General features: G+C 37.2%; 1 protein-coding gene across 2 annotated transcripts in view; it reads right to left on the bottom strand.

Annotated features, from left to right (window-relative positions):
- Nucleotides 1-21,864, bottom strand: part of LOC145997208 (putative enoyl-CoA hydratase) — a 103,831-nt gene that overhangs the window by 15,692 nt on the left and 66,275 nt on the right. For both annotated transcript variants that reach the window (XR_014442874.1, XM_083133962.1), the window contains exons 5-6: nt 11,133-11,282; nt 4,017-4,177 (exon numbers count right to left, since the gene is read on the bottom strand). Coding sequence is in view for 1 of the 2 variants with exons in the window: in XM_083133962.1 (XP_082990088.1) it covers nt 4,017-4,177; nt 11,133-11,282 (311 nt within the window). In the remaining variant the exon portion in view is untranslated. The remainder of the gene's footprint in view (nt 1-4,016; nt 4,178-11,132; nt 11,283-21,864) is intronic.

The raw sequence follows: 21,864 nt of genomic DNA, 5'->3' as shown, positions 1-21,864 counted from the left end.
TTTGAGAAAAGTGATCTCTTACGTTTAGACGAGATTGAAGAGTCATGATATCATTTTTCAACATTAGGGGGAGAGGGGAACGACGACGACAATTGCCTCTCGCTCTTAGCTGCACCTAATATTTCTCACATATTTGAAACATCTGATCGATTGTCGCTTATCTAAAAAAAAAAAAAAAAATACTGTGAAGTTGATATGCATCGTTGGAAGAGAGAATCATTTGGTGGAGGGAGAGAGAGAGAAGGGGGGGAGAGAGAGAGAGAGGGGAGGGAGAGAGAGAGAGAGAGAGAGAGAGAGAGAGAGATAATTATCCTTTTTTATTTTAAATTGAAATTATGCAAGTGTTGGTATTGGCATTGGTATTGGTAGGGTATCGGTTCAAAGAGGTATCGGCTCAGCCCTAGTGGTTATGGTTAGTGTTCTTGACTTTAGTGCAAGTGGCTTTGGGTTCGATCCCTGGTAGGAATTCCAAAAATTTTGGTGCTGACTTAGCATTGGGAGAAGCAAGAAGTTACTTGGAAGCAACAGTACTACAACGCAGCGAGAAAACTGATAAGAGGTTTTGTGTAATTTACCCCTTGTACAGTTCTTCACTAGAATATTATTCCAATACTTCACTACAGACAAAGTACAATACACCCTCATCACCACCACCACACGTGTACATATTTCAGACTGTTATGTTCATCAAAACGTATTGATCAGCTCTCCTACTTGTGGGCAAGATATTTAGTATTTATAGATAATACGAGGGGTGTTCCATATTGATTTACACATTTTAAAAGTTCCACTATCCACGGTCTGCCATTTGGCTTGTCATAACAGTAATAGCTGTGAAACATAGCATATTTCACCAACAGCTGTCAGTACGTGAACGGACAGCAAGAGCAATCAGCACTGGACGACGTGGTTTCTGTGGAAGGAGGATGTAGCCACAGCAGAGATTCACGGGTGATTGGGCAGTGTGTGGAGAGCATGCACAGTCACAAAAGAACTGTGTACAACTGGGTGGATGGCTGGAAACAGGGCCGCAGAACAACGGAGAAGGGAACCAGTTTCAGAAGGAAAGTGACAGTGACGAGACACCAGTCAGCATCTCGTGAGTGGAGTAGCTAATTCAGGAGAACAGGTGCATAACAGTCTTGGAAATGCTCGGGACTTGCCAGAGTCACCCTGCATCGCATCGTGCACAAACAGCTTAAACTGGGAAAGGTTTCTGCCATGTGGGTTCCCCAAAGCTCTGGATGCAGCACAGAGACAACAGTTTGAGGGCGTGAGTCCAGATCTCCTGCAACGTCACAACCAGGATCCAGGTGATGAGACTTGGGTCCATTATCATGAACATAAAGCCCTTGACCATCATTTCACAGACGTTGAGGACCTGCAAGCATCTGTCCGAACGTGGGTGTGAAACACTCCAAAAAAGTGGTTCCAGGAGACATGGAGAAGTTGCTGCACCACTGGAGCATGGGTATAGAGCTGAAGGAATATTACATTGAGAAGGTGGATATACTCTGTGATCACAAATATCTGGACAACTACTTGAAAATGAAGTACAAGTTTGGGCCGCCCTCCATTGAGAACACTGGCTGTCATTACGGTGTTGGCCCACCCTTAGCTTTGACAGCCTTTACTCTCGCAGCAATACTTTCAGTCAGGTGGCAGAAGGTTTCCTGGGGAATGACAGCCCATTAATCACGAAGCGCCGAAATGAGAAGAGGTATCAATGTGGGTCGGTATGGTTTAGCATGAAGTTGGCATTCCAAAACATCCCAGAGATGTTCTATGGGATTCAAATCAGGACTCTGCACAGGCCAGTACATTAGTGAGACGTTGTTGTCGTCAAACTAGTCCCCCACAAGCCCTGCAGTATGGACGGGTGCTCGGTCGTGTTGGAAGACACAATGGTCATCCCAGAACTGGTCTTCGACGGTAGGCAGCATGAAAATGGTAAAAATGCCTATGTAAGCTTGTGCCGTGACATTTGCCATGTAAAGCAACAACCTCCAGGAGAAACATGACCACACTGTAGCACTGCTACAACCAAATTTCACTGTCGGCACTATACAGGCTGGTAGATGTCGTTCACCAGACATTTGCCACACCCACACCCTACCATCAGATCGCCACATTGTGTACATTGATTCATCTCTCCACACAGCAGTTTTCCATTGTTCTATGGTCCAGTTTTGACGCTCCTTGCACCACATTTCATTTCCCTGTGTGATGTTTGGCTTATGGGCAGCTGCTCGGTCATGGAAACCAAGTTGCCGCATCTTGTGCCAAACAGTCATGGTGCTTGGAGTAGATACTGATGCAGTTCAGAACTCCTGTGTGATGTTGGCGATGGATAGTTTGACGATTACACTGTACGACCTCCTTCAACACTCAACGGTCTCTGGAGGTCAACATGGGAGGTCGGCCTGCACGCTATTGGGTTGTACATGTCCCTTCACATTTCCACTTCACTATAACATTGGAAACAGTGGATCTAGGGATGTTTAGGAGGGTGGAAATCTTGTGCACAGACTTCTTTACACAAGTGACACCCAACCACCTGATCATGTTGAAAGTCTGCGAGTTCCTCAGACCATCCCATTCTGCTGTCTTGAGCTGTCTGCAGACTACTGAGATCGCTGACCATGTGTTCCACACAGTAGATGGCAATACTTTCGCCCTCTATGATAAACACATGTTTCGCGGTGTGCCCGGATACTTCTGATCACATAGACTATCTCCCAGGGTGTAACTATTTTGTGAGTGTGCAAAAAAAATAAAAAATAAAAAATAAAGTAAATCAATATGGAAAGCCCCTCGTACAACTGCAACAATAAAGAGAAGTTTTGTCTGCTTTACATTATTATAATTACATTCCTTTACAGAGGAAAAATAACTGCTTCCAGTGCACAGAAAAACTCTTACTTTTCATTTTATAAATAATAAGACTTCAAGCCACATGAGTGTAACATGCTATTATATACAACTAGAATGTGTAACATTTGTGGTGTAAATGTTAGAATTACTCCTCTGAGTTCCTTGGATGCAATGAAAGGGAATAGAGCAGTGATCTTCAACCTGAAGACCACTAAAGCCTTTAACAAAATAAATGAAAACAATGTGATCCAGTGAATGAAACTGTTTAGATGTGGCTACATTGTACTGCAGGTGGTGGTTCAAAAAAGTGAGAAGTCTGTTAAAGATGTCTCAGCTTTAAGATCTGAATTTGTCACAAGATTTCAAGACCTCAGGTCACATAACATGTTTAAGATATTCTGCACTTCTTTCAGTGTATATTTCGAAGATGTTCCAGGCCACATGCAAATGGAACTTATCGAATTGCACTGTAATACTGAATTAATGGAGAAATTAATTTATTATGAAAGGGGATAAAGTGTCAGGGGTTATTTCTATTTATCAGCATCTGTCACTTGAAAAGCATTTTGCATAACCAAGTGAAGTGGTGGGTATTTCACAAATATTAAGTGTGCACATACTGCCTCGTGAGAGCCATAACATTGGTCGTGAGACAATATGTTGGGAGATAAATAATGGAAAATAACTTTCAATTGTTTCCAATATATCAATCTATCACAAACAGATGTAGGCAATGTGATATAAAATGTAAAATACCAGATATAGCACAGCATACTTTTAGGCATATTTGGCAAGACAATATGCTAAAATAAAAATGTGAATATTGGGGAAAATAACACTGAAAAATTTGGAAAAAAAACTAATTTTGAAAAAAAACTGAAAAATTAAGTTCCATAGGTGTACATATATATTGGCAAAAATTTCGTATTGATTAATCTCAGATTTCTTTATATCATAACATAATTTTCTGTTGTAACGTACTGAAAAAAATAGAAAAGCTTATACAAAGGCTAAACAATACAGTAAGAATCTAAGATGAAGATGTCAGCAACAAAAAATGAATGAAAAAGGTAATTCATTATTGACAATTAGGTTTGAGACAATTTATAATTAGATTATCTGAAAATATACTCAATACATACCTGTGCCATGGTATCACTCATGCTCTTGCTTTCATACATGAGAGCATCTTCAAGGTTGGCAGCACTGAAAGCACTGTAGTAGGCCGATGCTCTGTCGGCATTTAAACATTCCTGTGGAAATTTTATCAAGCTTTGTGCCAAGTTAACAGCTTGCCCAAGAGCTGAAAAAAATAATTTTGTAAACTTAATGTATATGCTCAACATGTGGTGAAATCTCATCCAATTCTTTAATAATAACTACAGGCATGCATATTTCATTTTTGATGAAAACATGAAATGTGAAATAACATACTACATATAATGTTCATTTTTCATGATTTTGAAAGGTGTGAGGTGTATTTTCAAATCCTGATGCAAAATGAACTGCAAATTGTGAAACACAAAATTTAGAGTTTATTTACCTACGTGACACTTTCTGAAGTTTGAACTATCCTGTGAGTTATGCAATTTGCGGAAAATTGATTAATTCTGTTGTAAATATTTGAGAAGGAAAGAATGTAATGCTCTGGTAACTACATAAATGTACTGTAGGGGTCAGTTTATTTTGTGTAATATATGCAGCTTTTAAATCAAATTTACGATTATATTCATAATTTTAAAACCAAAATGTCATTTTATATGCCACTTTCGATCTGAAAATTTATTTTATTTACTTCTTTGAACCTGAAATTGACTTGTTTTTTCAGTGAAATTTTGCATTTTTATTTACCAAAAATATGTGCCTCTATTAATCACACACACCCAAGTTCACAATTCTTGTTAGGTTTCCATTAGAGCTCAGCTGCAACCAATGTACTGGTATCACGCAATACCAATGGCATTGGTATCAGAAAGGATTGGTTGAATTTAATCACTGATACATGCCGATGCTTTTCCACAGTACAGGTGTCTCACAAAGTCTACAAAAAATCAACATGACACTTTTGCGGTGTCTAAACATCCCGAAAATTATGCAAAATGTATGATTTTCATAATTTTTGCAACAACATTATAGGGTGAAATGGATTTTGTGATTCCTTGATTATCTTATGTGAAATTATGGATATCTTAAAGCAAAACTCTGGTAGGTTGCTATGATAGATGATCAGAAACCTACTTTTTATAAGTAGCTTCAGTACTATGCGCAACTCATTACTTTTGTGGTACATTTTCATAGTAAAAAAATAAATAACCATGTAGATATTCAAAAGAATTCCATACAAGTTCTACTTACTTATTTTGTTTGATAATGATAAAGTACCCACAAAAAATTGGCCTATCAATTCAAATTTGATATCTGAGTGTTGCAATTAGAATGCTACCTAAATATAATATGGTAGGATTATTTGATTACATATCAAAGTATTTCTATTAGGAAGAATTCTTTCTTTTTTTCTTCCACACCTGAATATGAAGGTAGCATTTTCAACGAATAATATCAACGGGAATTTTTTCCTCACTGACTCCTTCTAGGATGATAACTGCAGTGATCATGATGGACACCCAGACTTTCTGAATATCCAGATAATTATGATAACTGATATTTTAATTGTTAATATTCGAATTGAACTTTATTCTATTCAGGTAATTTTTTGCTTTCCAAAGTATCCATATCTCAACCATGTAAAGTGCATATTGCAAACTTCTGATACAGTAGTTCATAATTTCACCACATTTATTTGCCTTATTGATTTCCAGAGCAATCTGGCTGGTGTGAAATTTAAGATCAAAGATATAATTTTAAGGCAGTTGGTGTGGTCAGAACATTGGCAATTTACCACTACACTTTTCCATTCAAACTTCCCCATCAGCATGTTATAGTATAATAAATTTTAAAAAATCCATTACTAACAATGATGTGACACCAAATATTGCTGCAGTACATGCTTTTTAAATCTCTGAAAATGCTGACTAAGAGATTTGAAAATATCAGAGAATTTGAAATGCAGGAAACGTAGCAACAAATTGATTTTTCCCGCTTATCTTGAAACATTTTGACCTATTTTAATCAGATGCAATACCAAATCAGGTGCCCAAAATATCTAGTTGCGGTATGATTTTCAGCTTGTTCTACAGTTATTGTGGTTACAAAATTTGCGACTTTATCACATTAAGACCCCTACGGACCTCCAAAATCACACATCATCTTCAAATTTCTTCTTAAGCTCAATACAGTCTAAACAGAAATCCAAAAATATCAGCAGAAATTGAAATGACTGCAATATAGGAATATTGATTATTCATCCACCATCTTGAAATGGCATGTTGGATTTTACCCAAATCTAGTTGATATGTGAATTTCTGAACAAAAATTTATCTTGTCCCCATTGTACCCCTGCCACTCATATACAACACACTATATTACAGAGATTTTATTAGAAACACATATTTCAAATAATGCCTTAAAACTGCTAATTTCCAGAAATGTAGTCTACAAAGTATGTTCAAAACTCGAATCTTTCACAATACGAGTATAAGAAACATCATTTTGTTATTGCAGACCTCCATGGTGTAGTGGATAGCACAGTACACTACAATGGCAGAGGTCCTGGATTTGAATCCCAGCCTGGGAATGGGTGTCCCTTCATCAAATTTAACTCATCCTCATTGTCGCAATTAGCCAAAAGTTGTAGAAAAGCGATACTAAATAACAAAAATCAATCATGGCCATGATCTTGATACAGTGGAACCTCAATTTTATGTTTTCCAGAGGACCAAGCAGAAAGATCTTAAAATGCAAGAAAATGTAAAATCGAGGAAAATTTTATAACATTTTTCTATTTTGGGACCATCAAGATCGAATGTATAATGTGGGAAAATGTAAAATCCGGGAATGTAAAATCGGAGTTCCACTATACCTGTAGACTAGCATCACTCACATAAAAAATTAGATGAATCATGGTATCTAGCATTACGATTTGGTGCACACAGGATAGTACATGGTATCAAGCAATTGTAAATATTTTACCTCAATAGCTTCAAATTTACAGCCAGTTACCATTATCATTATTTATTATTTATGTCCATGTAGGAGATAAATCAGAAGTGAATGAAGTACACACAGCAGAACCTTTAGTCCCAGAACCTAACTTGACTGAAGTTAAAGATGCTATTAAAAGGCTAAAGAATAACAAAGCACCTGGCATTGATTTAATACCAGCTGAGTTAATTAAATATGGTGGAAATTCATTAATTTGTCAAATTCATAAATTAATTTGTTTAATATGGAATAAAGAAGAAATCCCTCAACAGTGGAAAGAATCCATAATTGTTCCTGTGTTTAAAAAAGGTGATAAAATGAACTGCAATAATTACCGTGGAATTTCTCTACTCTCAACAACATATAAAATATTATCTAACATTCTTTTAACAAGACTAACCCCATATGCTAATGAAATTATAGGTGATTATCAATGTGGATTTAAACGCAACAGATCAACTACAGATCAAATTTTTCACATCAGACAGACACTTGAAAAAAAGTGGGAATATAATCAAAATGTCCATCAGCTATTCATTGATTTCAAAAAAGCGTATGATTCGGTCAAAAGAGATAAATTATATAATATATTAGTAGAGTTTGGAATACCTAAGAAGCTTGTTAGTATGATAAAAATATGCACCAGTGAAACAGAAAGTAAAATTCGTGTGGGTATTAATATGTCTGACAAATTTACAATTCATGATGGGTTAAAACAAGGAGATGCATTATCTCCATTGCTCTTTAATTTTGCCTTAGAATATGCTGTTAGGAAGGTAAACGAAACTAAAGAAGGACTAAAATTAAATGGTGTGACTCAGTTGTTAGCATATGCAGATGATGTAGACTTACTGGGGGATGATGTGAATACAATTAAGAATAATGCTAAAATATTTTTCAAAACTGCTAAAGAGATAGGTTTGGAAGTTAACAAAGAGAAAACTAAATATATGATTACAGGCCGAAACCAAGTGTTAGGTAATAATCAAAATCTAATTATTGATAACAAATCGTTTGAAACAGTTTCCAAATTCAAATACTTAGGAGTAATATTAACAAATGAAAATTACATTAAAGAGGAAATAAAAAGTAGGCTTAATTCAGGAAATGCATGTTACTTCTCTCTTCATAAACTTTTGTCTTCTCGTTTAATATCTAAGAATCTAAAAGTTAAAATATACAAAACCGTAATTTTGCCTGTAGTATTATATGGGTGTGAAACTTGGTCCCTTACATTGAAAGAGGAACATAAATTGAGAGTATTTGAAAACAGGATCCTTAGGAAAATATTTGGACCTAAAAGGGATGAGGAGACAGGTGAGTGGAGAAGGTTACATAATTTAGAACTACATAATTTGTATTCATGTCCAGACATTATTAGAATAATTAAATCAAGAAGACTTAGGTGGGCAGGCCATGTGGCACGAATGGGAGAGGAAAGAGGAGTTTTCAGGATTCTTGTTGGGAAACCTGATGGTAAGAGACCAGTAGGAAGGCCAAGACGAAGATGGAGGGACAACGTCGAGATGGACCTAAGGGAAATCGGTAGGGATGGAAAAGAGTATATAGATCTTGCTCAAGATAGGGACAGATGGCAGGCCTGTGTTGCTGCAGCCATGAACCTTCGGGTTTAAGAAGGCTAGAGAGTTAGTTTAGTTAGTTAGTTAGTTACCATTATCACAATATGTGGAATTTCATCCCCACCCTGCTCCTAAATAACACAATATTTGCATTCAAAATAAGTGGAGCAGGAGACAGTAAACCCTTACCAAACGCAAATGATAAACGTTGATATTTCGTGGCTTAACCACATGTTCACCATAGAGTAGAAGCACAGAATACTGAAGATTGCATTGGTACACTGTACCAGAAGGAAGTTATAAATCACAGGTGTTCATTAGAAGGTACTTTTACCCACAGACCTCAAGGTACCAGATCGGAAACGTGGGCCTTTTAACATGGGTCAACTTGAAGCCAAAATCTCGAAGCCAAGGGGTGGTATCATGGCGGCGAGCATGCCTCATATTTCCATTTCTAACAACTATTTTGAAGATTGTGAGTCATTGCGCCACACAAGATTGCAATTTTCAAGTTTACTAAGAAGGATATAACTTTGCATATTCCTCTCAACAAGTGAGAACAAATAATTTCTTCATAAAAGTCAATACGAATATTTCACCCCTTCCTACAGCTATTGGATATTTTCGACGATTTTTCACCTAAGGAAACTTTGTGCATCACTGAGTAAAGTGGTGCAGTTTTGACAGGTCTGAGTGTATGCTACCCTCACGTGGGAGCTGTAACAAATGGATTTGTCACACGAGAAACATATTGCAATACTGAGCAGTGTGCTGCAATTTTAGCATAGATCGAGTAGTTGCATGCCATCACACGTGAGTCACAACAACGGTATTTTCAGCGCGAGAAGCATTTTACATTACAGAGTAAAGTGGTAGAGTTATAGTGGAGATTGAGGGCTGGCTTACCATTCCACAGGAGCCATATCAACGGTTTGTCACACGAGGAAGTTTTGCATTATCAAGGAAAGTGCATTTTTGTAGACTAACGAGGCTCTGGCACTTGTACCTGCAGCCATGATAATCCTCTGTAGGAATTGTGTTGTTTCATCCTTCAATCAATCGAGCAAAGTGGTGTGATTTACGTGGAGATTGATTGCATACTTCCATCAGACAGTAGCCATAATATTGATATATATTGCATGAGACATAATGAAAAATAGCCTCCTCAAAACTTGTGTCCAGTGTATGAAACTGTCACCAACAATTAAAGTACACAGTACGTTAAAAGCACAATGAAGGTATAATTTTAGGTACAAATGGCAGAAAAGTGGCCAAAAACAAAAACGTGAATTTTTGGGAAAATAACACTGAAAAGTGTGGGGGAAAACCCTCCAATTTTGGAAAAAAAAATACGTAAAATCGAAAAATCAAGGTCACTTCCGGTATGTGTTCCATTCTTGTGGCAAGAATTGCATAGTTGCAGCTTATACTTTCAGAGAAAAAAAGTAATTTCTAATGTAAGCAGTGATGTTTTTGATGGGAAATTTGACAGGTCTGAGTGTATGCTACCCTCACGTGGGAGCTGTAACAAATGGATTTGTCACACGAGAAACATATTGCAATACTGAGCAGTGTGCTGCAATTTTAGCATGGAACTCCCCCAAATATAATGAGAATGAAATTAAACTTTACTAATTGCTAATGGCACACATCAAGTCTCATGTGACATTCAAAACACGTATCTCCGTACATTATCTAATACACACAGTTTCCCCAAAGTAACACAACATCTCTTGTGGTAACACCTGGGTGTGGCACAGATGTCACAGCCAGTGTCTATGGGTTAAAGTTAAGTAACTTGATCAGAAAATGGAGAAATATAGGTAAATTGAACATATTTCTCTTTCTCTTCACAACACTCATTTGTCGACCTCTAAAATTTGCTTGCCAAGCTTTGTGCCTACTCTCCACAAAACAAGATTTTTACACAATAGAAACTGTTCAAAGAACAGTATATATTATATTATATTAACTAACTAACTCTCTCGCCTTCTTCAACCCAAAGGTTAGGGATAGGTAGAAAATATATGCTGCTGCAGGAATAAATCTTCAGGTTTAGGAATGTCAGGGAGTGAGTGAGAGAATATCAGTAAGAGAAAATATTGCTGGTTTGGTGGCCAAGCATGTTGGGTGGCTGACTTTCGATTTTGGCAGTTAAATTCTCACGTTTGACTTCCAGCCTGGACATGAGTGTTTTTTGTGAGTCGCTTCACTCATACTCATTATCGGAATTAACTGAAAGTGGCAAAAAAAGCAATGCTAAATAACAAAATATAAATAACAATACCAGAAAATATATTGCCTAATGTGTGTTCCATTCTTGTGACACTTGGCATTGGCAAATATTTCATACCGGCCCACTTCACATATTCCTTCATTACTAACACAGAAGGGGATCTTGATAGGTACAAAATGCCATCCATCAGCCACTGGAGAAACTCCTGACAGCCCTCCACCCCCTTGAAAGTCAATTCTCTAGAATCACATCATACTCATTTTTATTTCTTCAAGTAAGATCATACTCATTTTTATTTCTTCAAGTATTATGTTAGAATTTATTTTCACCAAAATACATACCTGTCCCACATGCAACAATGCGATTAACAAGTCCCCACTCAAAAGCTTCTTTAGCTTTGATAGGCCGACCAGTAAGAATCAGATCTAAAGCTCGGGAGAGACCAACTGCTGCTTGAAGCCGTACCGTTCCTCCATCAATCAAGGGTACACCTACAAAACACAGGAACAAGACAATGAAGTTACAATCACTCGACCACAGGCAGATGCTATGATAAAATGTATCATCAACATACCTATTCTACAGTGTGTTTCAAACGTCATGTAACCTAGCATTCATGATTATAACTTGAAAACCTAATTAATATTTACACTGTTTATTTTTTCATCTTCAAACTGCATCCCTAGGCATATTGTTAAATACTGTACATTGCCAATTTGTTCTATGCAGGAAGCTCCAGAAATTAAGCCTCGGCTGGATGTTGAAAGGAATCTGCGATTTCGAGAGTGTTGTTAGTTCCTTTCCTAACGATAGTATAAAGAAGTGTGAGGGAGGCATTGGCATCACTGTCTACGAATTTCCCTCTGTCCCTATCAGATGGCTCCCATCTTTGCTGCCGACTTTCTGCAACTCCTCTCACTTATCACACCAAATTCAAACCCCTTCTTGGTCTAGCTCCGTATTTCGTCTTCTGAGGCCAGGCCAGGTTAAATGTTTTCATTGTTAGTGTACTTATGCTGAGAAATTTAAACTAACAAGCCTCCCTAAACACGAAAGCATTCCGCGCTTAGGTCAGATGAAATACGGCGTGGCCAAGATGATGTTTGAAATTGGTGCGATGAACCATACCTTTTTGGCAAATTGGCTCACGGCTACAGCATCTTGTACCCCGGGTCTTATGATCTGGTAGGTAAAGCGGACCATCTATTTGCAAGGAAGCTTGCATACTTTTGTCCAGCTCAAGATCGCTGGCCCTCACACCAGGCATGAGAATGGTTTATTGCTATCCCAACCAGAAAGTGGATGGGGGGTTGCAAGTGGGATTAAGTTCAAAGATCCCTTCAGTTTTCCACAAATTTCAGGCATTCCAAATATTTGGAAGTTTTGCACAAGTCTGGCCAATTCACGGTGCACAAAGCTTGCATCGCCATTGTTCTGGTGTTTGATGAAGGTGGTTGGCAGGTTTGGGGGGGGGGGGATTTTCTGTATTGGTATTTATGCAAACTTTGTTAAATCAGGTGCGGATCCACGGGAAGGGCGATGGGGGATTTTATAAATATTGTAATAACGATTTTCAGTTATTATTATTAGAGTCATTCCATGCCAAATCAACACAGATATGTGCAATTTTTAACCTGACCATCTCCGATTTTCATGAAATTTGGGGAGTTGAAACTATGCATGGAACTTAGTAACTATGAAAATTTTTAGTCTCGTGCGTCTTGTAATTGTTCAATTATTCAAGGTCAAAGTTTGCAGAAATTGCCTTTTTTCAGCCCGCTTAGCTATACTAAATGTGCTGTAACTCCGCCCCTATTTTGCCTAGGAAGCTCAAATAAAGCTTATTGTACAGGGAATTGAATAAGCTTTCCAGTGATATATAACAAGCCTACCTTAGGATAAAAATATAATTTTGTCACGTGACCTTGACCTTTGACCTTGAATATCTCAAAACATGTCATCACCAAAAGTCGTGAAAAAAATATATTTGGTCCCTCATTCCATACTCTAACACATATCAAAAAATCATTCTGGGGCTGCAATGGGATCAGAAGATACAAAATAATATGTGTAATTATGTGACTGATAAAAGCCCGATTACATGAACTATGAAGAGTCAAATGTCCCTTAACACCCCCTACAAAATGTGAAGGAGTTATCCTGGGTATAATTGGTCATGAAAGAAATAGGTTAGGCACAGGGAGATCCCTAGCCATGTGTGTCAAGCGCAGATCTGGCATATTGTTGACCGCAATATTGAATTCAACGCAAAAATTTCAAAGGAAAGGGGGTGATGTGATATATCAAATGAGGCTAGAATTTCACGAGAAATGAAGTGACGAAGGATTTTCCAACGTATCTTACGCCAGCTAAAGTTATACACATATCTTTCATTTACGATATATGCACATTATAATGTTGTCATTGTTCCTGTGAGCACACTCGTTGACGTCTCTCACACTCACATAGAACATTTGGTAATGTAGCATGTGCAACAACATCGCAAGCAACAACTATGCCTTCTCTCAGATGGTCAATATCAGGGACTTTTAGTGCATGCACCATTCTCTTCAAATGTTTCTGAAGGTAAAAGTCCTCCTAAGATGTTAGATCTGTGGAATGTGCATGCCTTTTAATAGATCCCCGTGTGCCCATCAATCTACCTAGAAAATTACCATGAAGAAATTGTGAAAATGTCTACATAGTGTGGTCACACTCTGTCCTGTTTCAAAACTCTCGAAAAGTGCCATATCCCGTAAGCAAGGGTGAAAAAACCTGTTCACTTAACAAATCCAAGAAGCCCTCACCATCTAAGGTTCCTTTGTTGAATATGGACCAACCATTTCCATTCGCCATACATTATACCACATAATTAGCTTACCAGCAACAACCATTCGACTGAGCAAATCACAGGTATTGCATATTATTTTTATTAATTTAACGTGAACATAAAAATTTGCCTCGTCACTGAAGAATTTTTCATTCCAAAGGAAGTGTCACGTAATTGTTTGAGATACTTTTCCCAATATTATTCACTATTCAACTATTTGGTGAATGTAGCTGATTGAAATCATATGCAATGGTGCGTATACTTCTTTCTCTCCCAAGATGTCAGCGGGATCTCGATGAGTTCCTAACACGTTAGGGGCATTCCAATGCTTTGTTTTTAACACCTCGAAAAGGAAAAAATGGTTACAAGCGTGCAGTAATAAATTTCTGTTGGTTTTATATATGTTGGATAAACCTTCGCCGTTTCATTTCTCGTGAAATTCTAGCCTCATTTGATATATCACATCACCCCCTTTCCTTTGAAATTTTTGCGTTGAATTCAATATTGCGGTCAACAATATGCCAGATCTGAGCTTGACACACATGGCTAGGGATCTCCCTGTGCCTAACCTATTTCTTTCATGACCAATTATACCCAGGATAACTCCTTCACATTTTGTAGGGGGTGTTAAGGGACATTTGACTCTTCATAGTTCATGTAATCGGGCTTTTATCAGTCACATAGTTACACATATTATTTTGTATCTTCTGATCCCATTGCAGCCCCAGAATGATTTTTTGATATGTGTTAGAGTATGGAATGAGGGACCAAATATATTTTTTTCACGACTTTTGGTGGACATGTTTTGAGATATTCAAGGTCAAAGGTCAAGGTCACGTGACAAAATTATATTTTTATCCAAAGGTAGGCTTGTTATATATCACTGGAAAGCTTGTTCAATTCCCTGTACAATAAGCTTTATTTGAGCTTCCTAGGCAAAATAGGGGCGGAGTTACAGCACATTTAGTATAGCTAAGCGGGCTCAAAAAAGGCAATTTCTGCAAACTTTGACCTTGAATAATTGAACAATTACAAGACGCACGAAACTAAAAATTTCCATAGTTACTAAGTTCCATGCATAGTTTCAATTCCCCAAATTTCATGAAAATCGGAGATGGTCAGGTCAAAGTCTGTGTTGATTTCGCATGGAAAGACTCATTAATTATTTGTTCCCAAGCTTGTATTGAGGATGTGTGCTAAGAATATACATTCTTAGTCAAAATTATAAAATTAAGTAAGTAACAACCCTAATGATTTATGCATATTTATACAATTTTACATCAACAGGGGTGACATGTTTCTATAGGAAAGGTCCTTGTTTCTTCATTTTCCCATTTCTATTCACATCTTTATGTAATTACTAACTAGGTTGATCACGGCAATGGAAATATATAAGAATCATTGAGAAAATTAATTAGCATCCTTTACTTATCTCAGATTCGAACCCAGGACCCTTGTTTTCAGCTGTGCGCGTTATTCTCTGTAGACCACGGGCTAGTTCTTACATACTGTTTATGTGAAAGCTAGGTAAATATTGGTTAGAATGGAAAATTGCCCCTCCCAAGTGCAATTCCTGGATGAGCGCAGCATGCAGTTCATACGATATTTGAACCAAGAATTTCAGATTGCAAAAACTGATGTATGGAGTCATAAAGCTCGTCATACTTTGCTGTAGCAAATATCAATACCTCACATGGGATTCAAACCCAGAACTAGTAATATCGCAAGACACTAGTTTCCTCGTAAAAAGTGCCTATTTGTAATATGACTATAACAGGTCTAGAAAAATACGTGAATGGGAAAGTAATGAACACACTTTCAAATACTCTGTTCTCATAACAATAAATTGCATGGCATTTTCCCGAGATTATTAGTCCAATTGTTTGTGGTGTAATGGCGCACAATTTATTAATATATTACTACCAAATTATATTATCATATATTAATTATATTATTATTACTATTATGAGACACTTGTTTCGGACCCCTCCCCTAGAAATATATTTCTAGATACATGATTGCAAGCTTCCTTGTTGTGTGAAGTCTCTGTAATTTTATTTGTTGTTCAGTTTTAAACTCATTCAACAAATTCGTATGGCTGAATGTATAATTCTCATTGCAAAATACCAGAATCTATACTGTATTTTCTTTTTTAAAAGGGCGCTATCTAAAATAACATTGAAACAAGCGACACTGTGTTTTGAAATGATAGGAGTTCAGGTCTTGCTGTGAGAAATTGACCGAATGTAATGGATGGGCGAAGCCAAGCCAAGAAAATGAAACAAGAAACGAGTGACCTTGATATTCCAGCCGCAAGTGTGCAACGATTTGACTCCAGCTTTTGGCAACCGCAGCGTCTCGCCAATGGCAAGGGGGCATTTCCCTCTTGTTTTCTTTGTAAATGTATGGCCCACTTAAGGGAAGGGAAGGAAACTAAGAGGGGGGGGGGCAGTGAGGATTTAATGGTCGTGGTCACTGGCAGATGTGCTTGAAACATGTTTTCTTCAACTGAACCATAGTCTCGAGAAAGTTTTTCCAACTTGCTTTCAGCAGCCCCTTTGTGCTGTGAAGTAGTTTGTTTTAGGTTTGAAGGTCCCAGGTGTAACTTGGCGAGGACAAGGGGTTTGGGGGATCAATTGCCCTCCAAATTTTAAGGCTATTAAAAATTAAAAATTTACAAGTTAAGGATATTTTTGATAATCTCCTGCGACGTAAGGAACAACGAAAAGAAACAGTAGTTTTATAATTTATCAAGCGTAACAGTTATTTACTTAAATAGTTCAGGATGTTTTTTTCAATGAGATGGACAACTTTTTGATTCTCTTCCCCCTCCAACTTAAGTCCCAAGTTCGATTATGCCCTCCCTTCCCGTCCCAAAATATAGGCCCCAAATATTCTCGTGCAAAACGCTACTCACTTTGTGATATCAGTTCACGATTATTCGTATTTTTGTATCTATCGTTCCAGTAGTTTGAGATTTTGATAAGTGTCCAGAATGGATGGATGCACATAAACAGTGTGGTATATAGAACATTTCTAGGGGAGGGCGATAAACTAACCGTAAACCATTGACATTTAATAGTAGTACAGGAGTAAAAATTTAGGCAACAATTCCCCACTTCACTTTACAAACATAATTTTGAACGAAACCATTCAGCTTTTTAAACATCTTGTAATGAAAGGCTCCCAGGGTTCAATTGACACAGAGGATATTGTGAAGTGGTTCAAATTCTGCTCTAAATAGTCTGAGTAAAAAAATGACTCATAACAAAAGATTGAAAAAATAATTTTCAGTTATTGCAACTCGTGAAGCAAGGAAAAGAATAGGTAATGAATGCGAAAAGTAATTAAAAAGAAGTAGAGGGACTTTTATTATAGTGCATTAGAAAATTGACTGATATTACTATGCTTTAGTAACATGATTCATTCTAATTTATTTTCTTTGTCATTCTGTTACCTTTCCACGTGCTCATCCCCCAAGTGATGACCCTTTGTGAAGACATCCAAATGTCAACCTGTCTTCCACGTAGTACAATAGCATGTAATAGACTAACGGGACTCTGTCGTCTGGAATCATAGCCAGTGCAATCCTTTGAGGAAATTGTGTGCTGTCCATATGTGTTTGTGATTGTCATCTCATCTTTTCATCATTCATCACCATCTTTGCAATTAGCCAAAAGTGACAGACAAGCAAAATAAATCAATTCATTCATTCATAAACGAAGCTTACATTATGTCGAGACTCTCCGTAGTGAGAAGAGTCAGTCTGTTACTCAGCGCACACTGAGGTGGTTTACGATCATCATTACCAGTAAATAGGCTTAATATATTGCGATATTTAAAAAATGATAATGGAGAGATAATTAAATTAAAATACCCTCCCCCTTCTTTGGCACAGACTGTACAGCAAACACAGAAGAGAACAATGAAGAAAATAAGATGGAAAGATACATAGAAGTTACACCAAAAACAGAAGAGTGAAAAATTGCAAATAAAATGTAGAAGGCAAGAATATGTAAAGTATTTTAAAGTATGCAAAGGTTCTGTTAAACATATAAATGAACACTCGTGTTGAGAATCATTGCGGTAGAAATACGGATAGAATGAATAAATGAACATGTGGAAAGTCTCTAAAACTGATAAAACAGAACTATTCTGATAATGGACTCATTTTGGATAGTTGGATAATTAGGATCTTCAGAAACCAAATTTTATCCGAATTTGACCATTCTTAATTGAAACATGATTATTGTAAACAGCGTATATATATGTTTATGTTGCGGTATATAAGAAATGGTTATGGAAAGCCTAATTTTTTGTGCTTTATTAGAGGAGAGTTTCGTAAATTTGACGGTACCCTGGTAATGTAGGGAGCTGTGGTGGTCTAGTCAGTAGGGTGGCTGTGATGCGGGAGACCCAGGTTCGATTAACGGGGTGGGTGATCTACTTGTCCCCACATAAAATGGCTCCGGGACTCACCCAGCCCAAAATCAAATGTTAACTGGGAGGGGGGGCAGAGGCAGGCAGAGGGTGGAGCTGATCACATCACATCCAAAATTACCGAGATCGAGAATGTGTAGGGCATACCCTCACCACCCCTAAATGTGGCATGGTGTTATTTGCAGGGGAAACTTTACCTCTTTGCATTTACGCCCGTGTGATGTCATGCATCACCATAACGGAACAGTGAACACAGTCAGCTGTCGGAAGGTCTCCCTTCCTTCCCTCCTCCCCAAAAAAGTTTGGGTCTTGCAATCTACAAATGTGCTGACTGGAAAGGAAGTACTCTGAAGTTTGCCAGTGATTTCCTTCTTGAGCATGGGAATAATTTTCAACATTACCAACGGTTGCTTACTTCATTACGAAAATTACCAACAGGATTTTGCCAGCTTTCCGATTGTTAAGTGAAGTTCGAATATCGGTTAACAGGGCCGGAATGGGACTGCCAAGAGGTCGGTTGCAATATTCCTCAACAGCCCCCCCCCCCCCCCTAGAAAAACTTGTTTGCAATGGCTTTGTATTACAGTAAAGACTAAACTGGGATACGCATTTTTTTAAAATTAAAAGTTGATACATGTATAAGGAATTCAAGAGAGCATTATTACCAACATTGTTAACATCGAAAAAGTGTCAAGTTATTTCACTAAAGTTGAAACTACAGCCAATTTAACCTGAAACAATAAAATTTAAATATATTTTCAAATTCTTAAAACTATCAGGAGAAATAAAGTAAAATTTCATCATTTTTTTTCCTTTTATGCCTGAAGGCACTGTACTGTGCAAAATTCGCAACATGCATAATTACATAAAAAAAATATTTTCTGGTATCATTTTTTATTCTCCCTTAATTCACTATTGTTGCGTACGTACAACAAAGGCTCTAAAATTAACTGATCTGAACTGGAACTCTATAAGAATGATATATTTAATAATGTAATTTACATATCCACTGGGTGGGAAATAATTATCCCTTGTTGGGATGTATCATTCACAATCAGAGGTTGGGATGGTTTAAAAGAGGGGTGGAATCATCCTCATCCTGATCCCCCCTTTCAAATCCCACCGGGCATTAAAATGGATACATGCAGACCAGGCATGTATCTAGAAATATGTTTCGGAGGGGGGTTAAGTGTCTCAGGAATAGTAATAATAATAATAATAATAATAATAATAATTAATGTTTGATTTAAAATAATTACATTAAATCAAATTAATACTAATTATAATACATAAATTAATATTACGAGGGTCACTATTTATATTTTGGGCCTTGGCAACACTGATTGAAGTTAGGCGCGATTTGACGTTTGCACGGAATCCTCTGGCATTATTGACCATAACGTACTTCAAATGTTTTGTCAATAGCTTCATTTGTGTTGTTTATATTGCCTTGGAGATTGCACGACAACAATAAAATGGAATTACCTCGTGAACATTTTCGTGCGATGATTTTTTACGATTTTCGACGTGGATTATCAAGACAAGAGTGCATCGATCAACTTACTTCCACATTTGGCGATGAAGCCCCATCCTTTGCCACTGTGAAACGCTGGTATAACGAATTTAATCGTGGCCACCATTCGCTCACCGACGAGATTTGCAAAGGTCGTCCAAAATCAGTTGTTGTTCAAGAAAACATTGATGCTGTGCAAAAACCTAATACTGCAAGATCGTCATGTGACATACTGTGAGATTGAGGCAACCATAGGTATTAGTTCCACCAGCATATATAAAATATTACATGATCATTTAGCTGTGAGAAAGGTATGTTCTCGTTGGATCCCACACAATTTGACAAAAACTCAAAAAGACGCTCGCGTCAATTGGTGCAAACAAATGCTCAATAAATACAATCGTGGTGCTTCAAAAGACGTATATAAGATTGTAACAGGTGACGAATCATGGATATATGCATATGAGCTGGAACGTAAACAGCAGTCGACTGTATGGGTGTTTCAAGATGAACCCAATCCAACAAAAGTTGTTCGCGCTCGAAGCACATCGAAACAAATGGTCACCTGTTTTTTCGGGAAAACTGGTCATGTGGCAACTGTGCCTTTAGAGGAACGTAGAACGGTCAACTCTGAATGGTACACAACAATTTGTTTGCCAGAGGTCTTCGGTCAAATACGGAAAACAAACAAATGCCGTCGGATCATTCTTCATCAAGACAATGCCAGTTGTCACACATCTCGTCTAACAACCGACTTTATGAACAGTCAAAAAATCGAATTGATGGGTCATCCGCTGTACAGTCCTGATTTGGCACCCAATGACTTATTCTTGTTCCCGAATGTCAAGAATAAATTGCGTGGACAACGATTTTCGTCGGCGGAAGATGCCGTTGATGCGTTCAAAAACCATATTATGGAGGTGTCTCAAGAAGACTGGAAAAACTGCTTTGTCAAATGGTTCGAACGAATGCAAAAGTGTATTGACCATAAAGGAGAATACTTCGAAAAACAATAAAGCAGTTTTCAATGCCAAATTCCTGTTTTTCATTGTTAGGCTCAAAATATAAATAGTGACCCTCGTATATTATTATTACACGATTAGGTAAAAATACTGTATAAGAATATAACAGTGCATATTTATTACGTAGATTACCTGTAGTTAAGATCAGAATAATATACATAAAAACAAGTGCCCTGGCAATGAAAATAATGTCAAATAGACAAATAATTGAATATCTATCGAATAACAAAAATGATATTACATGTAATTGGAAAAAGTAAGTTTCTGATTAATATTTTATGCATATTATTTTCAGTAGTAGTGTACATAAATCTTCTTTGTAATGCCATTCAAAGCTGTATGATCCCAATATAATCCTTGCCTTCTAAAAAGTTCAGAGGAAATTAATACCATAGATTATGCAACAAATGTTAATATTTTCATTACTTAATTTTAGTACTTGGTCAGTCTTTCGGGGATCCGGACCCCTGGACTAACTAACTAACTAACTAACTAACTCTCTAGCCTTCTTAAACCCGAAGGTTCATGGCTGCAGCAACACAGGCCTTCCATCTGTCCCTATCTTGAGCAAGATCTATATACTCTTTTCCATCCCTACCGATTTCCCTTAGGTCCATCTCGACGTTGTCCCTCCATCTTCGTCTTGGCCTTCCTACTGGTCTCTTACCATCAGGTTTCCCAACAAGAATCCTGAAAACTCCTCTTTCCTCTCCCATTCGTGCCACATGGCCTGCCCACCTAAGTCTTCTTGATTTAATTATTCTAATAATGTCTGGACATGAATACAAATTATGTAGTTCTAAATTATGTAACCTTCTCCACTAACCTGTCTCCTCATCCCTTTTAGGTCCAAATATTTTCCTAAGGATCCTATTTTCAAATACTCTCAATTTATGTTCCTCTTTCAATGTAAGGGACCAAGTTTCACACCCATATAATACTACAGGCAAAATTACGGTTTTGTATATTTTAACTTTTAGATTCTTAGATATTAAACGAGAAGACAAAAGTTTATGAAGAGAGAAGTAACATGCATTTCCTGAATTAAGCCTACTTTTTATTTCCTCTTTAATATAATTTTCATTTGTTAATATTACTCCTAAGTATTTGAATTTGGAAACTGGTTCAAACGAGTTGTTATCAATAATTAGATTTTGATTATTACCTAACACTTGGTTTCGGCCTGTAAGCATATATTTAGTTTTCTCTTTGTTAACTTCCAAACCAGTAAGTCTACATCATCTGCATATGCTAACAACTGAGTCACA

This window comes from Lepisma saccharinum, chromosome 13, assembly GCF_977018435.1.
Source record: "Lepisma saccharinum chromosome 13, izLepSacc3.1, whole genome shotgun sequence".
NCBI lineage: Eukaryota > Metazoa > Arthropoda > Insecta > Zygentoma > Lepismatidae > Lepisma > Lepisma saccharinum.
The sequence above is the reverse complement of the archived record's forward strand: the minus strand, read 5'-3'. Positions and strand labels throughout refer to the sequence as shown.